This window comes from Scatophagus argus, chromosome 13 (assembly GCF_020382885.2).
Source record: "Scatophagus argus isolate fScaArg1 chromosome 13, fScaArg1.pri, whole genome shotgun sequence".
NCBI lineage: Eukaryota > Metazoa > Chordata > Actinopteri > Scatophagidae > Scatophagus > Scatophagus argus.
Window position 1 is genome coordinate 2,005,003 of NC_058505.1, and position 22,029 is coordinate 2,027,031.

The 22,029-nt window shown below is 48.4% G+C and overlaps 1 protein-coding gene across 1 annotated transcript in view; it reads right to left on the reverse strand.

Annotated features, from left to right (window-relative positions):
* kcnq3 (potassium voltage-gated channel, KQT-like subfamily, member 3) overlaps positions 1-20,982 on the reverse strand; it is a 73,572-nt gene extending 52,590 nt beyond the window's left edge. The window contains exons 1-2 of the mRNA XM_046407951.1: positions 20,729-20,982; positions 19,730-20,174 (exon numbers count right to left, since the gene is read on the reverse strand). Of these exons, the coding sequence (XP_046263907.1) occupies positions 19,730-20,043 (314 nt within the window). The 5' untranslated portion in view covers positions 20,044-20,174; positions 20,729-20,982. The remainder of the gene's footprint in view (positions 1-19,729; positions 20,175-20,728) is intronic.
* Positions 20,983-22,029: the final 1,047 nt, after the last annotated feature.

Consider the following 22,029-nt stretch of genomic DNA (forward strand, 5'->3'; position numbering starts at 1 on the left):
CTGAGTGGGCGTTTGAGGGCAGCTAACACAGACTCAAAGAGGTGACGCCTGTGATCAATTATTCACGAGCTTGGGCAGGCAGGAAAATGTCAGCCGGCTCTGCACATGCTCAGTCTGCACCACTACACACACAGACACACACACACCTGCAGGTCCGTCAGGCTGAAAGGCTGCACTTGAGAGCAGCTTCCCTGTGGGTTCAGGTGGATTCACTCTCTTACAGTCTGAGTCTCCAAACTGAAAAATGAAGACGAACGTGTGTGAAAATCCTCAGTGCAGAGACAACAAACTGTACAGGATGTAAAGTCCCGTTCGGGGGACAATAAGCCATCGTCCCAGACAGCATTTTATCCAGCGAGAAGCCACAGAAATGTTCACAGAGCAGGACAAAGTCTGAAGGGGAAGACGAAGAGTGAATCCTGCTCAGATTCACAGCCTGAACAAACAGGCAGGAAACACACAAGCTCACATTCAGAGTGATTACACTTCATACACGCTCACGGAAAACATGCTTCACACCTTCATCATCATCATCATTTTCTCCGCTATCAAAGTAATGAGGTGATGCTGCTGATACTGCAGACAGGAAGTGCTAATAACTAATTCTGCATTTTTCAAAAAATCAAAGCTCCTCTTTAAAAAACAGAGACATCACTCTGGACAGGATTTAAGGAGGCCTGTGGACACATTCAGTTCGTGTTTCAAAAGCACAGACGTTTTGGAATGAATTTCAGAGAAAGAGAAACAAATCTGTAATTTCAAAAATGAAATTTTAAAATAAAAGTCTTTGAACATAAATGTCTGCAAGGGTGCAGAAAGCTGAAATGCATCATTTTTAGCCTTCAGCCTGTGACGTTTTTTACCACTTTACTGTGATGCATATGATGATATGATGCACTTCTAACGTGATGAATCTTTCATTATTTGACAGCTGGAGGTCTAAATGAACCAAGTTCCTTTAAGCTGGTGGTCGTCTCCTGAAATCAGATCAGGAATAATCAGATCAGTACAGAAGAAGAGTGACTTCAGGAGCTCGATGGGAGAAGATGCGTCTGTGATAATTAATCAATCACACAGCCGTCATATGAAAACATCTGTGACTTCAAGTGAAAACATTACAGTAGAAGGACGTGTTATGTTACAGGAGGTCTTCAGCTCTGGGGTGTGGTCTTCTGCCATCTGCTCTGCAGATTCCATTAAAGCGAGTAAGAAAAAGACATCTGCACGTCCCAGAGCCCAAATGTTTTCCAGATCTAATTATCCCTTAAATCATCCCTTAAAGGCTACAGAGCGGGGAGGAGGCTCGTCTCGTCCTGAGCTCCTCATCCATCATCGGGGAGGCAGCAAACATCACGAGCCATCAGGAGGAGCAGAGCGTGGAGAGACGGAGGTGAAGAAGCAAAGCTGAGGGATTCTGTGTTGATTCGCTTGTTGTTTCTTTTAATGGAAGCTTGTACCGTCACGTGTCGTTCGTTTTACGATGTGAGAATGTTTGTGACACACAGATTTTAATATATGTCTCTTCGTTTTGTTTATTCTGGGCTCCTGCTTAATGTTTTCTGAACCCCCCTTCATTAGCCGGCTGTTGTGCCCTTGAGCAAGGCACTTAACAGTCAATTTGCTCCCAGGGCGCCTGACAGTGTAATGTGTAATAATGTATATACTGCCAAGTCTCTTCGGGGGCGTGGGTTCGAGTCCCCCCGCTGCCATAGTTTGGGGGCAGCCGTGGCCTAGAGGTTGGAGAAGCGGCTTGTGATCGGAGGGTCACCGGACGGGCAGGAAAAATTTGGGTGTGGTGGAGTGATTAATGCGGAAAAACATGCTCCCCCCCTCCATTAGCCAGCTGATGTGCCCTTGAGCAAGGCACTTAACCCCCAAATATGCTCCCCGGGCGCTTGATGCTGCCCACTGCTCCTGTGTGTGTTTCACTGCATGTAATTTGCCGGGTGTTGCATGTGTGTGTTCAGCTAAGGATGGGTCAAATGCAGAAGACGAATTCAGTGTGTGTGTGTAAAAATATATATACTGTCAATAAAGCTGATTCTTCTTCTTCTAAAAGCTGATCCTTCTTCTTCTTTTGACTGACACGTTCAGTGGCCGCCATCAGGGGTTCAGACCGGCCGGAAAGCAGAGCTGACACGAGGAGGCGTTTAGTTAACAGGCAGAAGGTTCATCACAAACTATCGTCACCACTGAAAGATTGTTAAAGTGACTTATGTGCTTTATTCTACCTCATCTGCTGCTTTACAATACGGTCCTAACATCACACGACGACACCTCAGGATATTTCTGTGATAACGATTTTCTTAACAGTGTGGAAAAAATACTGAAAAATATTTGTTGATTAACAGCAGATGTTGTTGTTTTGTTGTCTTCCTGCACTCATCTGATCTTCTGTAACCAAACTACTTGGCAGTGAGCTGATGGTCTCTGGGTTTTGGATTAGTGGTCAGAAATCAGAAAACAAGACTTGGAAAAGTGCATTTTCTCATTGATTTTTGACAATTTACAGACCAAGTGATTCATAATTTAATCCAGAATATAAACAGAAGGTTAAACGATAACAAAGATGACTGAACCAGATCGATACTGGATTTTTATTTGATGACGCCAATGCTGATCGAGTAGATCCTTAGAAGAAAATGAAAAAAGATTTCAACATCAGTATATCAGCCAATATACAAACTTCACTGGAATTGAATTACACATTCTGACAACATGCGTTTCTGTCCTGCAGCAGAAGCAGAAGAAGACTGCGACATGAGCCACGATGCTGTGCTGTTCAGGTTAGGCTTAGCTGACCCTAACAGCTGCAGCAAACCTCAGCAAACAATGAAATCAGGAAACTGTGATCAAATGCCCCTCAGACTTTCCTCCCATCAAGTCTTTCTTTGTTTGTGGGAGTATCAGTGTGGATCCCAGCTGACCGTTTGGCTTGTCCTCAAAGATTACTGTGGAAGGCAGGACACTAATGAAACCAATAAGCTGTCCTTTACCTGGAACAGGAAGTGACTCCGACTAATGATACGTGGTGAAAAGTCATTGTCCTCTCAAACAAGAGCTGCTGCGACCTTTACAAACGCCTGGAATTGGAAAATCCAACTTGTCAAGTCAGCAGCCACCCCACCTCCACCCCCACCTCCACCCCCACCCAAACTCCCTCTGCTGTGGCCTCCCGCCGTGTCCTCTCCCGCCCTTCAAACAGCTCGCGTGGGCCTGCATCTTTGCCGGCGATTTGGCTTCAGTATGTGTTAAAGATTACAGGAAACACCCTCCCTGCCTCTGCTCGTTCACTTCTCATCCCACTTCCACGCTAACATGACGCCCGCCGCGTCTCCGGCCGGGTCCGGCAGCTCGCCTTCCCTTCACACGCGGCTGTGACACGACAACGCAGACATTCAGTGACGAAGAACCTGCCAACAACAGCACACAGAAGCTAACACTTAGATAACAGAACTGTAACTGTGAGGTGAATCTCTACTCCAAACTCTGATGAGTCACATTATGAATGCTAATCATCAGCATGTGTTAGCTATTTAAAAAAAAAAAGGTCATGTCGGCACTTTCAGCTCCATGAAAGACTTAATATCTTCTTAATGAAACCATCTTTCTAAAAATGACTACCAAGACACACATTACAGACAGAAAAATGAGGAGCTAAGAGCACGTGGAGAAAAGTCTTTAGTGCTTGTCTGAGAAGAAACCAGCTTTGGCACTTTTATTATTATTAAATCAACGTCCTTGTCGACAACACGCCTACAGCTGGAGACGCTGTCGGTCCATCGTTTCTATTTTCCCGTCTCTCAGCTCTGATAGCAAGTTCAGAATCAGTATCAGAAAAAGCAGCCATCAGTATCTGATATGATCGGCAGTCGGTACAAGCCCAGTCAGGTGGAAGTTTGACCATCAGCTGAATGCTAGCATCAGTGTGCTAATATGCTCACAAAGGCAATGCTAACACGGTGATGTTTAGCAGCTGTCATGACATGTTTAGCCTTGAAGTCTCGCGTGTTAGCATGCTAACATTTTCCAATTAGTCCTAAATGAATTTGGTTATGAACCAAACTATTTGACAATTTAAAATTTAGACCTGATAAAAAGAAGTCAGAGGACCACAGGAACATGAATGTCAGAACCAGATTTCATTAGCGTGAGCAGGACTCATTCTCATTCCATTCCATTCATTTCAATCCATCAAATGGTCGTTGAAATACTTCACTCTGTGCCAAGCGACGCCGCCATCCAACAGACAGCTACAAACCAATCAGGAATGTGGACTTTTTTATGTGTCGCGTTATAATTACAGGAAAATTCAACATGAAAGTCTTCTTGTTCTACTTTCCTGTTTCACGCGAAGCACTGATGCACCCCTCTGCAAACAGACAGAGCTCCCCTCGGCCTCCTCGCTGCCAAAAGAGACATGAGGAAGAAACAAACCCGGTGGCACAGCCAATCACCCGAAGCTTTATCGCCAGCATTCAGGAAGCAGGAAGCTTTATGGTGGGGGGTTGCCTAAGGAGAAGCCTCGGAGGAATTGGAAACGCTGCTCCATTACGGCCCTGAGAGAGCGGAGCGGGCAGGGAGAAGAGGATGGGGGGTAGAAAGGGTAGAACAAATGGTTCCTGGTGCAAAATAAAGCATGAATAAATGATGAGAGCGTAGTTCACACTGGAGCTAAGTGCTCTGTCAGCTGCAGAGGAGCTCAGCAATTCAATACCAGACTCACACTGGGGGCAGTTCAGCTGTAAAATCTGGATTAAACACAAAGAATCTACCAAAACCAAACTCCAAAACTGGAAAAACCCCAGCACACACGCGTGCGCGCACACACACACACACACACACACACACACACACACACACACACACGCACACACACCTCCTCTCTCCTCACAGTGAGGAGCAGTCAGGCCGGTCACAGAGGAAGTGGACATTATATTGATGGTTTTTAGAGAAGAGGATGGACCTGATGTCAGAGCGGCTGACAGCAGCCAGGAGACTCGGGAAGCTGAACCTGATTGGTTTCCAACACCAGATTGGAGGATTTAAAATAGGACATCCAACGTTATGGCTGGAGCTCGATGGCAAATCTGAATCTTTGTGAATTTTGTATTCAGCTATCGACATTTTAACACCAAAGTCCCACATCAGCGAGGTCTGTCAGCCGGTGTCAGTGCTCGGCCAAAGATCATTTGAAAGGTAAAGATGCACCACTCTGTGACAGGGCTGTGCGACTGTGAGTGGATCGTGTGTTTCCATCGTGTTCATGTCAGCCGTAACATTGTTTTAGTGTGTGTGTGTGTGTGTAATTAAACCCTGAGGTTTGGTGCAACATGTCAACAAGTGAAGAGAAGAGCAGCAGTCATGATGGGACCAGACGCTTTAGGATTCGCTCCGAGGTTCATTTTTACATTAAAATGTCTTAATGTGGCATTCAAGCTAAAATACATAAATAAATAAAGAGGTGATGATTTTCACCTGGAGGTCTGCAGAGGAAGCTCTCAGAGCGAGTCTGGGAGCCACAGCCTGGTTTAATACCGTCTGCTTCAAACCAAAATGGATCCCAGGGAGGAGAAGGAGGGGGAGACAGAGAGTGGTGTAAACAGCACACACACGCACACACACACTCTGACACTACTAAACAGGCAGGCTGGAGGAGACTGTGTGTGTTAAAGAAAGGATGGAGAAGAGACTGGAGGTGACAATCAGTTATTATGAAACGTCTGATGGTTGCAGATGTTTGCATCTGTTTTTTCACTCATACATCAAAGAAAACTGAAGTTTTTTTAATGCTGTTTTACAGACGAAGCAATTACTCAGTCGCTGACTGAAACACCTGATGTTTCCGACTCTCACAAGCTAAGCTGTCGCATGTCAACATTAGCGAGCCAAACAGTGACACAGATAAGAAGAGCCGCCGTCAGCCCAGCAGGCAGCCAGGCCTCCTCATGAAGCTGTGACAACGAGAACAGCCGAGTATTGATTAGGTTATCGGAGGGGTGGGGAGCTCGACACCAGGCCTCACAACTTTTCAGGGGGAAGCCCTGCTGCAGGAAGTGGTGAGTCACTGCCACTTTTAGCTTGTTTTTTCCTTTTTCTTTCCTCAGACAATCGAGTGGCTTTAACTGGTTTGAGCCATGACAACAAACACACCTTCTCCCATCAGCATGAACACACACCAACTGCAGTGCAAGAAAATAAAAAGCAGCTGCACCTGCTAATGAACTGCAAATTCACTGTTGGTGCAAGCCGTGTCAAACCTTCCTGCACACACACACACACACACACACACACACTGAGCATCCATACAGTCTATCTGGTGAGTTAGGGAGAAAGATGCTAATACAGTTAGCGTGGAGTAGCTCAGCCAAGCCAGCAGCTCGCTAATGTCCATAAATAGCCCAGACTTCACTCTAATTGCCACAAGCTCTGTGATTGGAGCAGCCGGTCGTACATCATCGGTTAATGAAGAGGAAGCTCTCGACTGAATCTGCCGGGCGATGACACCGAGCCAGACGTGAAACAGTCTTGATTCAGAGACGGAAAAGATTTAGGAACACGTTAACTGCTTATGATCTAATCCAGAAGTACAGTACAGTGAGGCCAATGGGGCAATAAATCAGACTTTCACTGCATTACAGCACAAAACGACCAACATACACTGCGACTCCCAGACCCTGACAGTCCTCTGCCTGCAGCTCAGAATCCTGACACTCAAACCCACCTGCTCTGCTAAGCATGAGGCCAGTGAACATGAACGAACTGCACCGCAACTCAGAGTTTGGCTTTCTTCCTAAGAGTAAGACTAGAAGATCAGCACCACGAGGTGGACAGTCTGGACGTGAACCGGAAATGCTGTGGCATTTATAGTTTATAGTTCTGCTTTGGTTTAACATCCAGTGCCTCCTGTAGTCTTCACGATGTGCGCATGGCAACGCGGCAATGACAGGAAGTCCTGCTGAATCCACCACCCCAACCTCCACAACTTTACTTCACCTCGGGACACGGAGGACACCTTCTTCCTATACTGATACTCATCGCCGGCTCTGGACATGAATGGATGCACGCAGCGCAGATTCACCTCATACGGACGAAATTCCACTGAGATTTACCTCCTGATTTCCTTGGTGAGCTGTTGTTTTCCTCTTTTCAAACAGGATGACCATCGCACTGATGAGGCCCACACGGCGGGGACGCCGGTCTGAGCGCTCCAGCGTCTGAGGCCAGCAGCAGCCCCAGGCCGACCTGACCCACTTAAACCCACCAAAAGAGAGCAGCATCAAGGCATCATACACTCATGTATTAATTATGCTCCAAGACATTAAATCATTTATTTATTTCAACGCTTCTTTGGTTCAGAAAGCTGTCTCAGATGTGTGGGGAACAGCAGCTTCACGGTGTTTGAAAGTTGATCACAACTGCAGTCCTTTGGGGTTTCATGATGTTTTGGTCACGTGACACATGACCTGTAGATGCATCTTAGTAAGGAATGGAGTCGCTGCACAAAATAAATAAATGTGGCCTGTTGAATCTGATTGACACAAACACCAGTCAGTGAACGCACACCGAGTCTGATGGGACGGCTGTAATCAGCGCAGATTAACTCCCTGACCTGGTGGAAGATCGGAGTGTAAAACGCAGCTCCGGGCTGATTTCATCTGTTTACTGCGCTCGTGTTTCTGATTCGTCAGAGTGTTAAGCTCTGCTGGATGACTCGACTCTGCGGGCTAAATCTGTCCACCAACCACACATGATGCTGCAGATCTGCTGCTCTCCATCGCTCGCCGGTTCGACTCCACAGAGGCTCTGACTCATCCCTCAGCACTGCGGGGAGGTGGAGGAGACCATCTCTGATCATCTCCAGCCTGTATGATTTAACTTTGTTTCCCCTGCAGCAGGTGTCCCCGTCCCCACGTCCACTGCATACGAGCAGCGACAGTAACTGAATTACTCTCACAGTTTATCTGCAGCAGGATGTCTGGCGCTCCGGTGGGCACCGTGGAAACAGATGTGTCCATAAACAGTTGTGGTGTAACCTCAATTTGTAATGAACGCTGCTTTCAAGAGCAACAGAAGTCTGATTTCCCAAAACACAGCCATGCAGCGTTCACAAACCGTCTGAGTGACGTCAGGTTATTTTTAGCGACCCGTTACAGGAAGTAAACGAGGCCGCAGGACTCGGTGAAAATCACTGACGTGGCACATTCAGACGGGACTGAAATTACAGACAGTAATGATTCCCGCAGCCCGACTCCCCCCTCGGCTCTGATTCCTCCTGCAGGGGCGTTAACTCCCCCCGCCTCACCCCCAGCAACCCCTCACTGACAGACGACAACGAGCATTACAACACACACACACACACAGGATCAGAGACGAGGCTGAGGTTTGGTGTTCAGCACCGGCGGTGGAGAAAGGCATTGTGGGACTGGAGGGGCGGGTTTCCCTTTTCAAAGGCCAGATCTCCTTTCTCCTGCTCCCGGTAAGATCATCCTCCTCAGGGTCCGACTGCTCCACCTGCACCCATCGATCGTCGTCTGTGTGCACGAGTGTCACGTATCAAATTAACCAGGCAGTGATCAGAGATGCTGCCTGTAGAGTGTGTGTGTGTGTGTGTGTGTGTGCGTGTGTGTGCGTGCGTGCTTCAGGTGTCACGCTGGGCAGCAGCTGCAGTGATAACAAAATGTGTTTAAACAATGACAGTGGGTGGCATTTTAAGCGGATAAAGCAGTAAATGTAATTTCGCAGCACATTTTATTGATTCTTGATAATTTATTGATTTTATTGATGCGGGAAGCAACTAATAAAAGGAACCCAGTGGAGTTTTGGTACACGATCTGCAGAGACTGAAGCACACATCAACAGGCTGCTTTTCTTCAGTGGAACTTGAGCAGGTGGTGGAACGTAAACGAGTACATCTACTCCAGTACTGTACTTGGGTTGAAATTTGAAATATTTCCTTTCCGCTACATTTCAGAGGGACTTTTGCTGCACTACTTTCATCTGCCAGCTATCGTCTGTTTTCGTGTAGAAACATTTCACGGCTTCAGGATTTTCTGCTTTCCTTTAAATTATTTAATTTTACTTTTAATAATTTAAAGGTTTGCACTACTGGATGCACCAACTAACCCTGGCGTATTTCTTCAGGCAAATCACTTAAAGACAAGTGGTCAGGACACCACCTCTGGACCAGGTTCATGTCCAGACGGGGACTTGTTGTGTGTCGTCAGCTGTCCAGCAGACGCAGAGCTGATGTCATCAGCATTGTTGCATCGACGTTGAACAGTCGTGCAGAGCCGCGACTGTCAGCGTAAGCTGAAATCAGAAGGCGGTGAAACACACATGTTTGTCTTCTCTCCAACAAACGGCCTGCGGGTTTAAAAGTTTGTGTGCTGCTCCTTTTGTGAAAGACGGAGTGAGAAAAGATTCAGTTTTCAGTCGATTTCTGTATGACGAGTAGCTTCTGTTTGTCAGTCTGCTGCTTCTTTGTCACAACTTTGTTCCCTTCTGTTGTTCGATGGGCCGACAACACTGGGCCAACAGCTGACACACAGCAAAAAGCTACAAGCTCTTCAGATCCACCTTCAGACCTGAAGACAGGAAGTGTTTGACTGTCAAACTGATTACTGACTGATTGTGTTCATTCACACTAAAAGAACAGTCTGAACTGGAGCTTCGTGTTTGCTCGTCTCCAGTCATTCTGACCACATTCAGACGATTCATTGAGCTGTGAGTTCGCACTGGAATCGGGCCAACAGGACGGTCAGAGCCCACATCTGAAGTCCTCCATCTTCAACCGTGTGTTCATTACCAAACGCCTTAAAACTCGGAGCAGAAGTCAAACCCGGTGAGGATCATCACAATAAAACCATGAGTAACGTCTCATCGTTGATGAAATCACTTATTACTGTTTCCCGGCATCCATCGTGTGAGCCGTAAACCTCCTCCGCCTCGAGACAAACGAGCTGAGAAATCATCGTTAGCCACCTGCTAAACTGCAGCTGTGCCGCTCCGGCAGCTCATAAACAAGACGTATATCTACTTATCTGGTCAGTTTTGGGATCAACTGAGGCCATTAAACAAACTTCCTGTCAGTGCAGCTACCAGCTAATGCGTGCACTTTGTGAGCACAAATTTCTGGACTTTAAAGCCATTTTTAATCCCATTTTAAACCTTCCTCTGGCTCAAACGAAGCTGACAGCTGGTCACAGCAACATGTACAACAGTAACATCAGTGTATCAATATACATTCTAAAAGGTAAAAGCACTGGGACAACTGACCATTACACCAACAGGGCCTTTAATGACATCAGTCCACCCCTGAAAAACAGCCCATACCACACCCGACTTCAGGAATAAAGTGTGTCCCAATACTTTTGCCCTTATAGTGTATATTTGTACTGATCTTTCCATAGAGAGTCCAAAATTCAAGGATGCTACCAGATTAGCTGTGTCAGAACTTCCATATTTAATCACAGTCTTCTGCCTGAGTGTAAACTGCTGCACAGCACAAGCAGGGGACAGCTGAGGGACGAGGACTGGAGTGTCATACAAATACATCAAATGCCAGCCAGCTTGGCAGGTTATTGTAGCACAACCTGTTCCTGTTAGCAGTTAGCTCACCAGCTACGGTAGGTTGTCTCCTAAAACTTTAGTCATGATCCACATGTGGGAAAGTCAAGAAAGGCTCCCACATGTCACTTTGTGATTTTGCAAATCCAAAAACAAAGTCAAAGTCAAAGTCCTTGTCGTTAGATTCGACAAACACAGAAACCAGTGACGTGCAAGAGATTTGTTCTGTCGGCACGTCCACGCGCCTCCTGGATGAGACAAAGAGCAGCTTTACGCAGGTTTAGAACTGCACATTTCCAGCGTGGGGGAGCCTGAAGCTCTTCTGTTCAGCTCACTGACTCACACCTGAACATTACAACATGCTGCCGCACAACCTGACGCAAATGAAACCTGACGGCATCGTTCTGAAGCAGGACGAGAGGCAAACAGCCTCCGGGATGCTGGAGGTTGGAGCCTCTGAGCGCCATGAACATTACAGCCATCTGAAGGAGGGGGAGGAGGAGGGGGAGGGGGGGGAAGATAGGAAGGAAACAAAGCGAGGAGGAGAGGATGAAGACAGCAGAGGATATTCAAACAGGGAAAATGTACAACTGATACGGACAACAGCGGGACAACTGAATTCGTTCTGGGGTTTGAGGTGATTGTGCTCAGCAGGAAAACAGAGCGAATCTCAAAGCACCAGATCGTCTGGAACAACGTGGATCAGAGAGGACCGAGCACCGAACCCTCGACATCTCTGTGACTGTCGCACAACACGAGAAGCCGACACACTCGTTCAGACCTCACACATGATCCATGCATCACACAGTCCTCATCAGCAGCTGGCTCAGTTCCCATCAAACTGTTCCAGAACTCCTCGTCAATGTTGGATTCAAAGTTGAGCCCGACATTTTGTTAAGGAAACGCAGGGAGAAACTCTGAATGCACCGCAGCCCCTGAATGCACCGTGTGGAGTGCAGGCAGTCAGCGGAAGGAGGCAGCTGTTTACAGTCCCCCGTTAGACTTCTTAGCTGTAATGGTGCATTTCTGCAGGGAAAACGGCGCAATTTGAAGGCATTTGCAGCAGAGACAGGAAAAAGCCAGTGATTGGTTGGGTGTGTAATCATCCTGCTGTGCTAACAACAATAATTCACTTATGAACTCATGATCCACCATCATGAAAGCCATTTTTCTGCTGAGATAAGTGCTTTTTGACAGCTGCTCACACCACCGTCCTCTCATCAGGACAAGACGAGCAGAGGAACGTCCCGACAATCGAACCCAGCACGTGAAAACCAAGCTAAACGCCTTCATCAGTTCAGCAGTAAAATACATTCAGTTGATTTCTCACACAGTACACGCACAGTCATTCTGCAAGAAATGGCATCAAGAATGAGAAAGAGTTTGAAACTGGCACAAGCCCACGTTGTGTTTTAAAGACTCGTGTCTACAGTTTGGATGTTAATGGTCACGTCCAGGATCTGGCAGCAGACCCTCAGATCCTCGGCTCAGGGCCAACTGGGAGGGACTCTCAGATGGACGAGTAACTTCAGAGCAGCTGCAGGCTCGTGACATTACGCCACCTCCACCTTTGTCCCTGACAAACGAGTCACGCTTCTGAGCCCAGTCCTTTAGCTAAACGCATCTCGTATTCTTCTGCGCCTGTTTCATTCCTGTGTTTGTGTTTACAAATCATTTCTCCCACATTTAAGACCTTGAGCTCACATTTCATATGAACGACTCTCCCAGTGGTGCAACATTTGTAGAAGAAGAAAATGTCATTACACCAAATGACCACAACCACAGAGTCCATTAGGAAACCTGAACTGGATCCATGGCGGCTTAACATAAACAGATTGCCAGACTGTAAATGAGACTGTTTTCATTGACTGAAGTTTGGTTGGACTAATAAAAAACCAAAAATCCCCAGTTTGTCTAAAACTGACAAGCTGTTGGTGCCTGCAAACGTTCTGTCGTAAACACACACCTGATGCTCCCTCCTGCCAAACAGGAAGTGATGTGTCACAAACAAGAGGTGGCGGATGGAACATCTGCTTCCCGTCTCAGACAGAAACGGATGCAGATTTGACGTCTTTCTGGTTATTTCTGATCAGTTCAAGACACTGAACTCCTGCAGAAACCCACAGCGCCGACGTCTGTTCTGACCACTCGGTCGGCTGATGGGGCTTCAGCACGAGCCTGCCGAAGCTACAATATCCACAGAAACTCTGCTTTACTGACTCATTCATTACGTTCAGGTCAGCGTTGGCACGAGAAATCAATCGGATGCATGTGACAGGATACATTACTGATCGGCTGCAGGGATCGAGGGCGCCTGAGTCTAAACGCACCACATTTAATTCACTGAGACCCTTCAGGAAACGAGAGCTCAGCCGAGGTCTGAACAGAAGAGAGGAGGGCTTCCCTTTGTCCACTACGCAGCACAGCATGTTAACATCACTGCTGCTGTTCAATGAAAACGGTGAGTCTACAAAAATATGTGTTCCAGGAAGGACAAAACAACTTACGCAGCTTTTTCCTGCAGTTTTTGGCAGCAAGGATCAAACCGTCAGCTTCTGAACATCAAGCTGAGGCATGAAACTGTCAGAAAGACACTTTATGTCACCTCAAGGCTCAAAAGACCAGAAGATTCACTTCTATCATAGTCTAATCTTTCAATTCCAAATATTAAACATAATCACCAAAACTGCAATCATGTTGTTTTTTCCAGGGCAGAGGAGATTTAGCTTTAAGATGAAAAACCTGCCTCCTTTTGACTCGTCTACTCGTAAGCTCAATTAACTCCTCACACTCAGCTGTTTCCCCTGCCGTCCTGCGCCGCGACCGAATGGCTCTGCTGCCGAGTGCTGTTCACAGCCGCTAACCGCTAATGAGTGTCCTAATGAGCTGCTCGCGTCGCTTCCAGTCTCTAACTCCACTGCGTCGCTTTCATCCTGTTTGATCGGCTCGGTTTAACCCCAACAAAACTTAGGCTGAAGCTAAAGTCTGCTTCTTCAAATATATGAACAATATCAGAGGGGGAATAAGTAACGTCACAAAGGCCGCAGCACGTCTGATGTGATCTTCACGTCCTCTGAGACTGAATCTGGTCACCAAAGGATCAGGATCCAGTACATCCTCCAGTTACGGCCAGAAGCAAAACCTAAAGACCAACTGCCAAAACATTTGTGAGTCCACCTCCTCTGAGTTATAATCACTGAGGTTTTAATTACATCAAACCCTTTTTTGATTTGATTTGATTTTTTTGCATTTCAATGAATTTACATTCCTCAGTTAGCTCAACAACTGTTTTTTAATGTTAGCGGTGGAGTCCACCTTCCTGTGCCACACTCAGACCGCCTTCTGTCTGTCTGAGAGAGGCAGGAAGCTGAGCATTAACCCTGAATAAAGACTTCTGTGGAAGGTTTGATTACAGCTAAAATTTATCCTGAGTTTGCCCCTAAACACCCACAGACAACAGGATTGTTGATGAAAAGTGTGTTCAGAGCTGCTGGAGCACAGATCTGAGGTCAGTGAGGCACAAGGAAGTTTGTTGATTTATGGAATCCAGTCCGGCGTGCAGTGACAAAACCACTCAGTGTTGGACAGGAGGACACACCAGGACAGGAAACACATTATTTAAACTGAAGAGCCCCAATGTGAACACTCTGCTGGATGCATGACGTGCTGGTCTGAGAGCAAAGCCACAGCGGCTGCATCGGGATGCGACTTCAGGCTCAGTCACGTACGTTTTCAGAACAAAATACTCTGAACTGAAGGTCCAGTTACGATGGGTCGCTCAATCGATTTCTCGTTTGACTTGCAAAATGTCAGAGAAACTGAGACAAATGTCAGTCAAGTTCTCAGGTCAGGTTCCGAGACTCCAAAAAGACGTCTTCAACCGTCTTGTTTTCGTCCAACCTACGCGTGTGGCGTGACATTCACCTGACAATAAGAACCACACGAGGACACAGCAGAGCTTCCAAAGTCAAATCGTAACCAGTTCAGTAGGAGCTCGCAGCCAGAGTGCTTCCACTTCCTCCATGACCATGCAAACCTCAGCTCAGTTAACCCGAGACGCCAGACCAACGCCAACATGCACAATTTCTGATGTAAAATTTCCTGATTAGGATCAAAGTCGTGGTTTGAGCAGGATGTTGGTGTGACAGTAATGAGCGTGTGGGGGCTGGAGGACGGCCTCCACCTGCAGAGCAGCGAGCTGAAAGCGTGAAGCTCACCGACACTGACAACACGAGGATTTCATCTGACAGCCGAGATGAGCACCCACAGCTGCTGCTGTTTTCCAGCACAAACAACCACATTCTGGAGACATGAGGGGAGGAAGGGGGGGCGAGAGAGCACAACATGAGTGTCTGAGAGAGAGAGAGAGCAGTGCATTCTGGGAAGGAGCCCTCCTGTCAGGCCTGTCTGGATGCCAGGACGAGGCCAAGGTTCACCACTCATCTGCCACCCAAACTGCTGATGTCCAACATCTCCGTCCGTCTGCCTCTGCTCAGCTCTCTCTCCCTGCCTTCACACATGCTCGCTCTACCTGACTGTCAGCCTCCACGGCAGGTCTGATTTCTCTCTCTGTTGTTATGGTAACCAACATTTTGGTACTTCAGTCCTGTGGCAGGAGCTTGAATTTGATACTTGTGTAAACTGGCTCACAGAGTCACCTGCAGGGGGCGCAGCTCTTCAGGTGAGGAGCAGAGCTGTTTAGTTTGTTCCCAGGTTACTCAGGTCTCCCTCAGGTTTCAATAGATCAGCTTCCTTTAATGAACAGAAGTACGCAGGCAGCAGACTAAATCCAACCACAGCTGATGGATCTGAACGGTTTGGAGTGACACACTCCATGTGCAGAGGATGTGGGTTGTAACCAAGGTAACAACATCCCAGAATAACCTGCCATAGTTTTTCCTCGCCACTGTCGCCAAGTGCTTGCTCATGGGGGTTTCGTTGGGTCTCTCTGCACCAAAAATTAAAATAAAGAGTTTGGTCTGGACCTGCTCTGATTGACAAGAGTCATGAGATAACTTTTGTTGTGATTTGGCTCTATATAAATACATTGAACTGAACTGAACAACCTGACGCATAAATTCTAAAGTGGACATTCAAATGTCCCAAAGCCAACGTCATGAAAGACGCTTCGAAGCTTCGTCAGCGCAGCTTCGTCTCATGCTGCACGTCATATCGTACGATTCGGCGGACGGGCAAACAGTCCACATGTTCTCTTCGGTCTGACGATGAGGTTCGAGGAGCTCTGGAGGGAACTTCCTCTCTGCATTAAGGCCCACCTGTGGAGGAATTCTTCTGGGAATCCTCTGGGTTTACAGCAACAAGCCCAGCATTTCTCACTTCACAAGCCTTATTTCTGTATGACAGGTTGGCTTGTTGTCCAAGACAGTGAAGACGTTTTTAGAGGTTCTAAATCACCCAACTTTTCATGCTGGCTTTGTTTCAGCTGTCGTATGGATTCTCACTGGTTTTCTGACAGTGTGACATCTCTCCTCCACCTCTTCATACATCTGCCTTTATCTCAGTCCACCCATCCGTTCCTGCTCCTTAATCCCCATCCCACTTCCCTCTCCTTCCCATACGTGTGTCATGTTGAAGTGTTGCCTGTGCATCACAATCTGTGGGTGAAGCGTGTGAGTAACACTTAGCCTGCAGTCAACACAAACCACTGAAGTGCTGCTGAGCAAAGACACCTCAGGAGAGCCGAGCAGGGCCTTAAAGCTACAACAGATGTGTCGTGTCCACATCTGCACGTAATACAGAAATAATTAGTTATTAAAAACAAATACAGACATCCCTATTGATGTTTAGAGGCATCTTACCAAAAGTATTGGGACAGGTCTTTATCTTTCAATTCAGGTGTGATATGAGGCTGTTTCTCAGGGTTTGGGCCCCTGACCTCCAGTGAAGGGAAATCTTAATGCTTCAGCATACCAAGACATTTTGGACAATGCTATGCTTCCAACTTTGAGACTGTGAGCCAGGCCTTTTGGTCCAACATCAGTGTGTGACCTCACAAATGCTCTACTGCATGAATGGGCACAAATTCCCACAGAAACACTCCAACATGTTGTGGAAAGCCTTCACAGAAGAGTGGAAGCTGTTAGAGCTGCAAAGCTGTCTGTGTGTTTACAATGAGACGTCATTAAAGTCCCGGTTGGTGTGATGGGCAGGTGGCCCAATACTTTTGTCCATATAGTGTAATTTCATTTTGTTAATTGTCTCTTCCTATCAGATTTATTTTAACTTATTAACTAACAACAACTTTAGAGAAGCCTAAAGGAACACACACACACACAGTTTAAAAAACTGAGCAGTTAACTGAGGAAATCTGAGATGAACTGACCCTTAAATTAATCATAACTAAAGTCACAAATCTTGTGTGTTTTGCGTGAATGTAATATAATCCGTCACACACACACTGAGCTCCACGCCGCAGCAGGCGTCAGTCTCCCTCGACCTCGTGTTACCCCGCAGCTGATATCACTTTACATGACATCACACGTTAGAGACGAGCGCCGTGTGTGCTTTCATTCGTCACTTCCTGTGGACTGAGAAGACTTCACACCAAACCCAACAGCAGAAAGCTGAAGCTGCGCGATGTCGCCGATAAAAGGCTGAATTTTCACATGCAGCTTCAGCTCTGACACCCGCAGTCCATATGGGGCGGCCATATTGGACGCTGCATATGTTGTGTTGCAGTGGAACAGGAGACACGCGACGAGCTGAGGGGTGAGTCAGTCCGATCAGAGTGTTTTCCTCCCTCCTCTCCGAGTTAATGAGCCGACATGAAGGGAAATGAACTGCTGCGCCGGTCAGCAGGCGAGAACAAGGGGAACGCCTCCGATTTTTCTCTTTCGCCTCGAACTGAGACTCTAAGGTTTGTCTGTGATTATTGCAGCTCAAAATGACCACAAACTGATACGTAGAAAATAAATTCAAGTCAGCTGGAAGAGCCTGCGACATGTTAGAGAGAAGCACTGAAGACAATAAGATCCAGCAAGAGTAAACTTTATTTTCCTGAACTCAGACTTTTTTTTCCTTCCTTCCTTGGTGCCAAGAGGTAAACTGACCTGACAGACCAGTTTCAGGGAAAAAAGACCTCACGTTTGGCGTTGGGTAGCAAATCTCTTGACTGAGTAACAGCTGTTCACATCGATCGGTGCTAAATCTCAGGACCTGCAACTGGGCGAGACAGGAACCTTTAGAGAGGAAGACAAGCGAGACTGCAGGTGTGGCTACACTGTTCACACACAAAGCTGGTCCCAGTACAGCTAACCAACCAGGTACTCTGCTCCAGCTTCTACATCAACTGATTTACGCTTCCTGATGAGGAAACAGAACTGAACATGTTATTGAAGGTCGTGATGAAGATCTGAAGACTGAAAAGGAACCGAAGGGGAAGGGAACCTAAATGTTTGTTCAGCGTGACGAGTCGGAAACTCCGGCAGCTACAAAACCGCCATGTGGAAAAACAATGAAAACCTGAGAGCTCAGGACAACAAACAAACTATCGACTGACACTTTGGCAGCAGACGAAGCTGTCGAAGATGTCAGAATCACAGCTGCGATCAGAGAGGACGGCTGAAATGCAGCCGAACACGTCAGCAGAATGTTAATTACTGCTTCACGACCCAACTTCACCAGGCAGGCAGGCAGACAGACAGGCAGGCAGGCAGGCAGGCGGGCAGACAGGCAGGCAGGCAGGCAGGCAGGCAGGCGGGCAGACAGGCAGGCAGGCAGAAAGACAGACAGGCAGGCAGGCAAACAGGCAGGCAGGCAGACAGACAGGCAGGCAGGCAGGCAGACAGGCAGACAGGCAGGCAGACAGACAGGCAGGCAGGCAGACAGACAGGCAGGCAGACAGGCAGGCAGACAGACAGAAAGGCAGACAGAAAGGCAGGCGGGCACACAGACAGGCAGGCAGGCAGGCAGACAGACAGAAAGGTGGGCAGACAGGCAGGCAGGCAGACAGACAGGCAGACAGGCAGGCAGGCAGGCGGGCACACAAACAGGCAGGCAGGCAGGCAGGCAGGCAGACAGGCAGGCAGGCAGACAGACAGACAGACAGAAAGGTGGGCAGGCAGGCGGGCACACAGACAGGCTGGCAGAAAGGCAGACAGACAGACAGACAGACAGGTGGGCTGACAGGCAGGCGGGCAGACAGGCAGGCAGACAGGCAGACAGACAGGCAGACAGGCAGGCAGGCAGACAGACAGGCCAACCAATCACCTCGCAGACCTCTGACGACACACCGAGCAGCAGCTGATAATCAGCTTGAGAGTGAGGCTTTTCATTAGCTGCTGCTTCATTAAATCACAGCCTGACTGACCGACACGTGATTGGTCAGATGTAACATGACACACCTTCACCAGCATGTTCCCAAAAGACACACTGGATCCTACATTTCCCATCATGCAGCTGGATCCCCGTCTCTCAGGACACCTCAGATTGGATGCAGACTAACCCTGATGACATCACTATGACATCATCTGGATCATCAACAACAACCGTAAACTTTTCATTCTGCTTCCTGTTCCGCGAAACTGACCGCGAAACCGGCGACGGACAGCTGCTTTGGTACAGCTCACTGTGCTGTTGTGTCACAGGTGTGTTAAATATAGCAGCACTTTCACTGCCAGGTGAAAAGACGTCACTTTCGGCTCTTTCGGCTCTTTTCAGTTATTCTTTGATGTTCTACAAACCAAACGATGACTCAGCACATGTTTCAGCTCCTCGGCAGTTTCTGAGGCTCACTTTTCAAACATCAAACCTCACTTTGGAGTGAGCGGACCGCACTGACTGAGACCAGCTGAGTCGGAGCTAAAACCGAACCCGGAGAGGATTCGGGACCAAGTTTTCCTCTGAGCTGAGCCACGTGTGGGAGCTCAGCTACCTGTCTGTCTGAACCGCAGCTGAACCCTCAGCTCAGACTGACAGGCACCTGAGCTCTGACTGTGAGGAGCTCCAGTGCCACGCAGGCGCAACCTGTTCATTCCCCGCAGTAATATTAGGTTACACCCTCGCTGGATTGTGCGAGCCTTCATTAATGGACTGAAAATTGCTGCACCAAACTGAGCCGCTCGTTCGCGAGGCTCCTCAGCTGCTCGCTTCACGTTAACCAGCGCGCACAAGTTGGACAAACGCGGTTTCATGTACTCACACGAACGCGTGGTAGAGCAGCGCCCATCCTCTCGGCCTCTCCAGCGCGTCGTAGATCAGGTTCTGGATCCTCCTCTTGCGGATGTTATTCCTCTTGGTCGGCCGGGTGTAGTTCAGGGGGGTCTTGGCCAGCAGCCCGATGCCGATGCCCTGAGAGCCCCGCTTGAAGTCGTCCCGGCCCGCAGCCACCAGCAGCAGGGCGCCATCCTTGTCTGCTCCCCCGGTGCCTTGGTCCAATAAGTCCCCGGAAGGAGCGCCGGAGGTCTTCTTCTGCTCCTCCGAGCCGCTAGCGACGGTCCTGGACCGGAGTCCCATGGTCAGTGCTGGATGCCCGGCGTGGGCAGCATGCCATGATCCGGGCGCTGGATCCGGAGACACCCCCTCCTCAGCCGCGGGTCATTTAAGGATGTGGTCCCCGGCGCGAAGGGAGGTGCTCAGCAATCTGACTGGAAAATAGAGAAAGGAGGAGTGATGGAAGGAGGGAGAAAGAGCGAGAAAGACAGAGCGCGTTTTATTTTGGGAAAGCAGCAGCATCAGGTACATCCTGGGCCCACAGAACAGAAACCTGACGGGAGATTTGATGGTGCGCGAAGCAAAGCAAAAAGCCTCCACGCCCTCGTGATAAAAACACTGAACACCACAGTGATATAACACAGGAGGAGGTGAGAGCAACACAAAGTCGGACAAAGTCTCTACAGACACCACAGGCGCCTTTTCACTCCCGTGTCGGGAGATTTTACTCGGCACGAGGCGATCAAACAGCTGATGTCAATCAGTCCATCAATCTGAGATCCAAAGCAACAACTGCCCACTTGGCAGACCCCCCCACCCCACCTCCTCCTGCCCCCTCACGACACGCAGACACACACCGGAGAAACAAAGACCTGGCATCACGCTGCATCCCCTCTCACACACACACACACACACACACACACACACACAGCAGATGGGAGGAAACCCGCTGAAGACAAAAACACCGAGCGGCCGCTCCGAGCCCTACCGGCAGCTGCTCCCGTGCATGGCTCGCGTCTCCGGGGCTTCCAGCCTCCATCCACCTGCAGAGGAAGCGGCGCTGAGGCGGCGGCGGCAGCGGAGGAGGAGGAGGAGGAGGGTGGAGACGGAGGATGGAGAGCAGAGATGCTGCGTGAAGGAGGTCGACAGCGTACTGAAGCTGACGGAGGAGAAGCAGGAGAGAGAGTGAGAGGATCAGGCTTTCATCAGCAGCAACGCAGACGCGACGTGCGCGCACACACAAACACACACACACACACACACACACACAGTGGCGCGTGCACGCACACACCTTGATGCGCGTAAACACAGACAGACGAAGGCAGACGCACGCAAGAGAGTAGTCACGCACGATTGTGCGTGCTCGCTGGCATGTGCACGTGAAAAATAAAGAGAGACACACACACACACACACACACAGGCTGCAGGAGCACACACGATTCAAAATACGAGAAGAAAAGCTGCAGACACGCTGAAGATCAGAGTTAACAGTAACGCGGACACACTGAGCGCGTGGAGAGAGCAGATCGACCCGCAGGTGCTGACACCTCAGGTCACTCGTTTCAATCCAACACATGTGAAAACCAGAGCCATGAATGTGCCTGATTACCTGATCAGGTAACGCTACACCTGACCCACCTCATTAAACTAACCTGGATCTTAAGCACGTCAACAGGGGCGCCCAAACCTTTTAGGAGGTCCGAAACTGAAACTGGGGTGTGGTGGGCCGGAAGCTAAAAGCAAACATGTCGCATTGTATCACTCAGATGCAAAACGGGACTAAAGTTTCCTGTGCAGCGTCACCGTCACGCAGACCTGACAGGCCAAACCAAACCCGGTGGTGGGCCAACGTGTGGGCCAGGAGTTTATTTTTCATTTATTTTGGTTAAATATTTTTCTCATGAAAAGACCCAAACTAACAATGTTTTGTTGGTTTATAGTCTGCTGGAGAAAAACACTTTATAAATGAGTCATTAATTAAAATAAAACCCTTTGTAAGGTGATCAGGAGTGTTTGTGCTGACTGTACAAGCATTTTAAAAACACTCAGTTCATCTTATTTTGAAGTGACACACAAGCACAAAAAAATAAACTCAGTCTAATCTGAAGCCGCTCTCACACATACTGACTACACAGCCTCTGTACGGGCAACACACACACACACACACACACACACACACACACACACACACACACACACACACTCACACTCCCTCACTCCCTCACACACACACACACACACACACACACACTCACTCACTCCCTCCCTCACACACACACACACACACAC